The following is a 9431-nucleotide window of genomic DNA, read 5'->3' on the forward strand; positions in this document are numbered from 1 at the left end:
CTTCCATTTTGGAGATTAAAACAATGGAAAACACAAGCCCAGGTGAATTAAATGAGCAGTAAAAGAGCCTTACATGCTACAACATTTGTTTTCCCTAGAACGTCTAGTATACATTGACATGTAGCTGGGGTACTGCAATATCTGGCCTACTGCTTTCCAGCGGAGACTCTTCTCTTCAGCTCTACTGCCTAGCTAGAGCCTACCTCTCCCTACCATTCCCAAAACTGTTACTCCTGACACCAATTCTTGAACCCTTTTTGTAACGATAACATTTTGTTCTGTCAAAGCTACTTCTCTTCACTGTTAGCAAAATGGTATACCCAGAAAGGGGAACCGAACCACAGCTTGTCAGGTCTGTGAACATTCCTATCATGTTCCTTTAGTTTACTCCTCATTAGCTCAAAAAGAATGAAAATGCAGCTTTTTATACCTTCTTTTTTCTTTTCTTCAGTAGTGAGTGCTCTTTGGCAGTTTTCAAAGAGGTGGAAAGAGCAGAAAAAGTATCCAGGAAAGTATTCTCTATCTAAATTTTCAAAAATTTCTGCTTATTTCTGTCTTGTTTTTTTAAATTGTCTATTAAGAGGTCAACTTAGAAAGCAAAAAATGGAGCTATTCAAAACCAGGAGGTACTTTGAAATGAATATGAGCATATGCTTGCTGTTTTCTCAGAGCAGGTCTGAGAATTGGGAAATCGGCAAGGTTTCAAGCATTCAGCCAAAATCCGTATGCAATATATGCTCAGAGGGAGAAGTGTTACCATTTCCTGTTGGTTCAAGTGTTTGTTCAAAGAGAATGTAAAACTTTACAGTGATAGTGGCTCTTTGATGCTTAATTAGTTTTTTTTAAATACATAGTGTTCACCCAGAAATCATCTTTTCCAAGTACCTGAGGGCCATCTTAACCTTTGTTTAGTGCAGGATGAAATCCAGCTTGTCATTGCTATATATTCAGTTAACTAAGACAGTTCCTCTTAATCCTACCCTAATGCTAATTAGATTGCATCAGAAACATAATGTTGGTATCCAAACATTGATTAAACAACCCTGGGGCCAAATTAGTTTGTTTGCTTGTAGAAGAACCAAAATATGGCCTTTGCAAAAAAACCCTGTAGCTCACTTTTTTCTGCCTTTCCTCGGCAACTTGTAAATACCTGTGTATAAGTTTCTTTTACCTGTCTCCTGTAGAATCTGAGCTTCCTTCCTTTCTTCTTTTCTTCCCTTCTTAATGAGTCAGATCTTCAATCTTGCCCGTTAAGTGGTGGTTTGCATACCTGTGAATGCCTGGCTTAAGGAACCTGGCTAGCTCTGAGGTTCTGCAGAAGCTGAGCAAAGGCTCCGAGGAGCTAAATGGTGTACTTAAGGCACCTAAAATGGCAGTTGGGTCTCTAAATCTATTGTGAGAATCAGTGTCCAACCTAGTTTATAAACAGATTGGATTGAATTATTGTAACAAATATATCACCCAACACTGTGGGCAGGAAGATAAGCAGATTCCTCTTCGAAGTATATGGTTCTCAGAAATTATTACCTGAATTGCAATACATCCAGTTTTGTTGTCCTGCCAAAAGGTCCCTAGTAATTTTCAACCCATGGTCTCCCATGTAATTGCAAAATTACATTTCCACAGGAGCCACTGGGCTGCACTTTCTGCAGCATGATAGGTCATATTAAATTAGCTAAACACAGACAAGTGACATATGAGCATTCTGGCTTTTATGTCAGTGATATCCTGCACTAGATGGTGCTCTGTACATGTATTTTCTTAGGCAATACCACATTTGTAAACAATGTTTCTCCTGATTAAGTTGGTTATTAAATGATAGAAAACAAGTGAAAAATGATTAAGTGAATGTAGTCCTTAACTCACTTTTGAAATCATACGAGAGTTCCTAAGGTTACCTAAACCCTATGGAAATTCACAGCATCTAATTATCATCTTGAGGTATGGCACATTTAGGCAGTTAAATTGTGGTCTCTTCAATTTAAAAAGCCTTGCATTACAACAGTAGTTCGTATCTTCTACTGATTAGCAAACAGAAACAAAACTGTACAAGTTCCAAACACTACCTGAACTAACATACCTGCACTACTGTATTCCTGCTCTGATTCCTCTACTGCTCTTCCCTGATGTGATCTCTTTCTATTTTTCACATCTCAACTACCCTGAAATTCAAGGGAACTTTACTGGAGTGAGGCCAATCTTTATATCATAACACAAATAATACAGCATTTGAATGTTTCTTGTGATCAGGAAACTGAGATTTTGTGAACACTTGTGGCACCAGCAGGATGAAATAAGTGCTTGTGCCATAGTGAATTCATTGCAGGGAGAGCAGGAAATCCATCTCCTGCCAAGATGCCATACACCCATCTGGGAAAAGCACCCTCCCTGAAATCGGTGGGTTATTCATGTGGTACTCAGCAAATGTAAAATGCATGCTGCATATAATTGCTAGAAAGTCTTGCAAGTCTCACTCTATAGGCTACTATCTAAGTTTGAATTATTAACACTTGCAAGAGGTACAAACATTTTACCTTGTGATGAAGGGGATTTTAATGATTGTAATGCATCTCCTTTTTCTTATTTTCTAATAACTTTCAATGGCTCATTTTAAATAGCCCATGGAAGTTTTTGAAATAAAGCTAATACAAATTGTTCCGGTCCTCTGTCACTGAATCCTCTCTACCTGTGTTACGCAGCATGCTTAATTAAAAATCTCAGCACAGTTCTCATCTATTCCTCTTAATGACTCTTCCTAACAAGAAACCTTAACAGCTTCTGAGTTGGTTTCACTATCCCTCTGACTCTGTAAAGAAAAAAAGACAACAGAAAAATCACACCCATCTGGAAGAACACAAGTCACTCTTAAGCTAAAATTTCTAAGCAAAAAGTTCTAGAGTATTGAAGGAAGGGAAGGGCTTCCTTTTTATGTTTACACAACTTGGAAAAAAAAAAGTCATTAATAACACAACTTGAAAGTCATTACTATTTCCAATCCATGACAATAACTTTAAATTCTACTTTATATTTCTTTTTAACTCCCCAACATTAAACTAAAGCACTTGAGCCACTAAACCTGGCATAAAAGTTTCACATTTTAGATACTAACTGGACATCTTCCCAGCTATGGAATTCTCAACTTTTTTTTTCTCTCCCCAAAAGAATGTACAAAATTAATCTCATGCAAATCAACTGAGTCCAGTAGAGTTACACTAGGGATGGATTAGGCCTGTCATCTGCTCCTCAAGCAGATCGTTTACATTGTATCCCAAAGAAAACACGGTTTTAACAACAAATCTTTTCTATTATTCTACTTCCTCATTAAAAAGGTATAAGCCATATTCATTACATAGCATTCTATAGGGAGTGTAGCCCTGTAAGTCTGTATGTGCTCTGTAATTAATCATATACTAATGAATGATCAACAACCTTCTCCCGCGTTACCAGAACAAAAAAAATATCTGCGCTTATGTCCAGCTAGAGCTGGAAAGAGCTAGAAAGCAAGGAAGAGATTGCTCATGACATCTCAGACTTACTTGTTGATGCATGTGATAACAGGCTATACATTCTCTATATAGGCCTCACAATGCTCTGTCATTTGTACACTAATTAACCACCAAACCCAAAATTTGAGAGAAATTATGACATCCTGCAGCTTTTCAAAGAACACCATCACTAAAGATGAGGAATGAGCATCAGGCTGTCCAACGTAGGAGGAGTTCCTGACAGGAATAATAATGTTATCAAATTCACTTTTGAGGTCTTCTGGTACATCACAAAGTGACTGTAGGATCCTCAGAGAACAGCACTACCATAATGATTTCAGCAGGTGAAATGTAATTTATATGGATATTTACCTTTGTTTCTTATTTGATGGTCAGCCTCTTCATCTAAGACAGCTTTAAAAAAATACTGAACTCTGTATCATAGACTTTGCTCATGAAAAGCTCTTATCAGAGAATACAAAAGACTACCTGTTTCACAAGGAAACATGCTGCATTACGGTTCTTTGTAATATCAGTGAGGATACAGATATTTTTGAAGAATGCAGTGGAAGCTGATGTCTGGCAGCTGCCTTGTCTCTGTTATTCACCTCCTTTTTTTTTTTTTTACCTACAGTATCTCCTTTCAGTTGAATAGTGCTGGAACCAAAAATGTAAAATGAGACTCGAGAGAAGTCAGCTGCTAATAAAAGGTTCCACTGTCCTTTCTTGCTGACCCACTAATTTAAATGCAAGCAATTCTAACGTGATATCAGAGAAAGCCTTCATTGGGGTGTATTTATGCTTACTCATTAAAAACAAGTAAGTTTCAGCAGACTGCTTCTTGGAAATGTTGTGACATAAATCTTCAGCTACAAATGCATTTCTTAGATTATTTGATAAAAATATTTTAAGCAAAGTCTATATTATTCTCTGAAAGGAAAAAGTACTGCAGTACTGTTTATTTCACTGCCTGTTTTAACATCACGGAGTCCAATCATAGCGGGAAGAGAACAAGTGACCAAAATTAAAATCCCTTCTCTGGGACATATAGATTTTGAAAGGCGGGGAGAATCTGGAACCCTTCTGACCCATGGATCTCATTTTCTTAATATGAAGAAGAATAAAAACCAAATGTATGCATTCTCAGTTTAGGAAGTGAAACCTAGAATTCGTAGATGTAAGAATGAGAATGAATGTTTTCCCCCATCACCTCTGATTTTCTCTGTATCACGTAGCAAGTCATTGAACTCTTTGATACTGTCCTCACGTATGAGAGAAATACGATTTAACTATTTTACAGAGCACTTAGAAACCTCCTTGGGAAACACGTAATTCAAGGACTACATTTTATTCTATTACTAGGCTAGGCTACTAGTTCTGTCTGATCTCTGCCTATAATCAGGAATCTTCAGGTTTTTCACTTGGATAAAACCTTATTAGCAGCAGTTTCTAAACTATATATAACATAGGAGGAGAGGTTAAGGCTTTTGTGCACTGTCTGCATACTCATTTAAGGTAGCAGAATGGCTCCGTTTAAGAAGCATTTTCCACAGTGATGAATTCAGTCTCTGGGAGAGGTGTACTGCGCAAGTATTTCAGGGTATATTTAAAATGCCCAGAGTTGTCCCCGAAAGATTACCTTTGCTAGCTTACATCCGAGCTGTGTATTTAAAGGAAAGAAGTGCTGACTACAGCAGAAGGCTCCGCTATACTTAGCCCTTATTTTCTTCAGTTTCTAGACTGGCATGATTAATTAAGGAAGTCTGCAGCTTGGACTTCCACAGAGACAGCAGTGCTGAAGAGCAGGAAGTAATCAGCTCTAGTTGACACCGGCATCCATTATATCAGTATTCACAGAGAGAGACGGGATCAGTAACTCTTAATAAGAGCACTACCTTCTATAGCCATTTTAAACACTCTGCAAGCTGCTCATTGTAAATGGCAAATGAAATCCAGAAGTACAAGTCAATGTGCATAGTATGGTATTTCAGTCAGTTCGCTGTGATACATACACAGTAGGGCAAAAGAGTCAGGCATACAAGAATTCCTTGGAGAAGTCTAGTAATACATAGGGGCTTAGAAAATGCTATTTGTTACTACAGTTTGCATTTCAGACTGTGGAAAATTATAAAAACTGACAAATGCCCACTAATAGGAGGCTGAGCAAGAGCTTGTGGTTAAGGAGGGCGCCGTGTGGGACAGCAGGGATGAGTACTCTTCCACTGCACATTCCAGCTCTGACTCAGAAGCTCGTCACAATAGAAAACATACATGTTTTTATAATCCCTTGTGCAAATAAACTGACTTCTGCCTTCCAAAGATTCCGACATCGCATCTTGGTGGCTTATCTACATGCTAGCCTTAAGTTCAGCTAAGAGAAAGCAAGTAGCTTGCAATGAAGAAACTAATGTGTTCATTCCTACTCCAATTTAAATTTTCCTCCTACTATCCAGGACTACTGGCCTATCAGAAAAAGGAACTGAAGTGAAAACAAAGAAAGAAATAGATTGCCCAGACAATGTTAATGATTTTGTAACTTGGTATGTTTGGCTTTTTCTTTTTTGTTACAGTTCATTATACTTCCAGTTAATCCTTAAGACTGCACAATAGCCAAAATAACACATCTAAAATATTAATGCAAAATTCATCCGGTTTATTAATAACTTTATTTACAATGTCTTTACAGTTATGAAATATCAACAAGACATAATTTCATAGATAAATCCTGCTGCATCCCAGGTGAGGAGTGCTGTAGACACATAATACATGCATGACCTTTCTCATTTACCTGCAATTTTCCAACACAATAATGTTGTTCTTATTTCAGACGCACCTGATTCAACAGTAATATTGTCAAATTTGTAAAGTCAAGTGGCTTGAACCCTAGACAGGACTATATTTTCTTACGTAGGGCCTGTCCAGCCATTGAAACTATGCCAAGAACAACAGTCTTCCAGGCTGTTGCATTTAAGTTGTGGGTTTTTTTCCCTAGCAAAGTTTCTTTGGTCAGTTAGAACAAGTATTGGGGGGAGCAAAAATAATACATCAGACCTGTTCTAAGGAAAATAAGGATCAGTTCAGACATGAGTTCATGTAAGACTTTTAAGTGATCTGTGCTGCAATGGAAAACATGTACTAAACCACATTAAGTGCAAATAAGAAAATTGGTAATTTTTTCCCCCATTGGATTATTTTCACTCTAAGTTCCATATGTGTTTTCTCATCTTCTTCCCTTTGGCTTGTGTTACCACCAGGGAGGGGAAAAAAATCCTAATTTTACATTCATTTTCTTGCTCCCTTTGGATGCATGCCATTTCTTAAAAATGACATGCAGAAAAGGCTTGTTTTGTGTTTTCTTTACCTGTTTTCCCCCAGTCTCTTATTGTCCATTCAGTAACCTTTCATGCCTACAGAACAGCATTGAGTTTAAATCACGAAATCAAAAGCACATGCTGTCCCTTCGTTAATGTTGGAATTCATCTGTCCATATTAGAGAGGATAGGAAAAGAGAAGAGGAAAGGTTTTCATTCTCTGGTTATCTGACTTTTCACCTTTAGCAGTTCCCTTTTGAGTAAGTGGTGCTAAATCCTGCCATAGGCTGCTGCAATGCAGCTTCCTCACAGCATTGTTTTGTTCCATCCTGTCTGAGTAAGGCTCAGATGGGGACATCTTGTTGCCACACAGAACCAGTTTTGAGTTTTTCCTCTCTATTTTGTTGGTGCAAGTCGCTCTTTAAATTTATCACAATTACTCCCATTTCTCTGTTGTTTCTGTCCCATTACATATACCATATCTACTTTCAAATAGGACTATTCCAGCCAGTATGAACATTGGCATAACTTGCAATATTAAGGTGCTGTGTGTCTAATGCAATACACATTCACATACACATAGATCTGAAACCCATAGAAGCCTTCTAAAAGACCAGAAAAATCCCATTACTGATAGAACAGGGTCTAAGCAAAGAGCGGTGTGGTACGCTACATTACATTGTCTTGTGAGCTGAGAAGCACCATCAAGTTAGCACCTATTAACAACTTACTATGCATCAGCTGGTCTGCACAAATTGTCAGCATGTATTACTTTGCATTTGCTATAGGCAAACCGTGTGCAAGTTAGCTTAGCCTTCTCTCCTGTCAGAACAAGTCCCATCACCGTGTATTTGCTGCTGGCTAAGACCCTATTCATCCCCATGTCCACATTTACCACTGTGCAAATGATACTTGCTAAACCGTGCTAACAATCTCACATCCAAGCCTCACATCGGGGAGATGCTGCAATAGCAATGTGATTTATTTGTTCCTTTATCACAGAAAAGTCACAGAAACAAGTAGTATTCAGCACAAGTAAACAGCTGACCTGCTACAGATAAGAATGGAATTAGTTTTACTTCAGCAAAAATTTATTTCTTCAAAACATTATAGTGAGCTAGTGATGAAACAACTGAAAAGTAGGAAGAGAAACAGGTTGTGTAACCTTTTCATTCTATTAGTTTCCCTTAAATAAGTTAGTGCCAATAATTCTTCTGCGGACCCCTGTTAACCACTGTTTATATACCTGAAGGCAAGCACATCTTGGAGCTGTTGCAGAGGCATAGCCCTTAAAGGCTCAGGAGCGCTCGTTTCCTGGCAGGGAACACTTTCAAATAGGTCTGTGCAAGTGTCGTCTTGGAATTTTATCTTCACCTTCGTTTCTTTCCCACAGATGATTCCTTGAACAGAAAGATCTTAAGGAGGACTTTTAGAAGAAAAGGTGTTTACCTTTAAAGAAAAAAAAGAAAGAAGCAAAGAAAGAATCAGTAATAGAAAAAAGTAAGAACATGTAGTGCTGGCTGCTTTTCATCCTGCACTCCAGACTGAGAGTCTCCATTCCCTGTTCACTGTCTCTAACAGCTATATTATCTCCCACTCCTTTTCTAGCTTCTCTGACTCATCTGCCAGCATCTTGTTTGGAAAGCTCCGCCAATTTCTCCTCTAATTTGCTGTGGGGTGCCACAGAAATTCATTGTCAACCCTTGTCTCTTTATCACATCAAATAGTCCCACCTGCAGAGAGATCCAGCTAGCATCTCTAGGCACTTTTTCCACAAGTCTCTTCCTCTTTCTCTCTCTACTCTGACCAAGTCATTCATCAAGTTAGTGCCCTTGTGGTTATTTAAACATCAGCTCCAGTTCAGCATGACTGAAAACCAGACACTAAATTTTCATTCTGTTCAGTCATTTCTTGACATCTACAAAGAACACCACTATTCTTTTAGGAAGTGGGAGGTTTGACTGGAAGTCTTCACATTGTGGCAATATATGAATCTCTCAAACATCTTCCTCACGTGATCTGTGATTTAACCTTTCCTAGCAGCCATCCTCCCAGCCAGTATACTTTCTGATGGTTTAGCTATCTCCCTTGCTGTAATATCCCTTCCCCATTGCCTTGACAAAGGCAATTAAATTCTCAATGGTACTCACACGGATTGAAAATACTGTTTTAAAGATAACTCTGCTGGGCCATCATGTTGACTACACAATCTGCTTTTTTCCCTCTCAAAATAGACAAATAGCCATATTTGGTATTTTTGCATAAATCCACTTACATGAAAGTATGTTTGCTTAGGAAACAGCATATGTGGAAAATGCCAAGGGGTAACAACTGTAGGTACAGAACAGTGAAGTTGTCATTCTGCATACTGCTATGTAAGCTCATTGAAATGACACCTAAGAAGGAAGGGGGAAAAATTAGTCAGTTTTTTTTCTAACTAGAAAAAATAGAAAAGTAATTAAAATAGTCTAGAAGAATAATATACAAATTCTCAATCACTAACATCAGTAAGGAAAAAAAACTCCTATCTAGATGTCTCAAAATATTAATAGGAATAAAAGAGTTAAACTGATATCTTAACGCCATAGAAGATGAAACTTACTGTTTTCCTTATTACTTTATTTGCCATAAGAAA

General features: G+C 37.9%; 1 protein-coding gene across 1 annotated transcript in view; it reads left to right on the forward strand.

The window, feature by feature from the left end:
• Positions 1-8223, forward strand: part of FGL1 (fibrinogen-like 1) — a 32494-nt gene extending 24271 nt beyond the window's left edge. Inside the window, exons 9-10 of the mRNA XM_009335126.1 lie at positions 6172-6224; positions 8190-8223. Coding sequence (XP_009333401.1) covers positions 6172-6177 — 6 coding nt within the window. The 3' untranslated portion in view covers positions 6178-6224; positions 8190-8223. The remainder of the gene's footprint in view (positions 1-6171; positions 6225-8189) is intronic.
• Positions 8224-9431: the final 1208 nt, after the last annotated feature.

This window comes from Pygoscelis adeliae, unplaced genomic scaffold (assembly GCF_000699105.1).
Source record: "Pygoscelis adeliae isolate BGI_AS28 unplaced genomic scaffold, ASM69910v1 Scaffold21, whole genome shotgun sequence".
NCBI classification, from domain to species: domain Eukaryota; kingdom Metazoa; phylum Chordata; class Aves; order Sphenisciformes; family Spheniscidae; genus Pygoscelis; species Pygoscelis adeliae.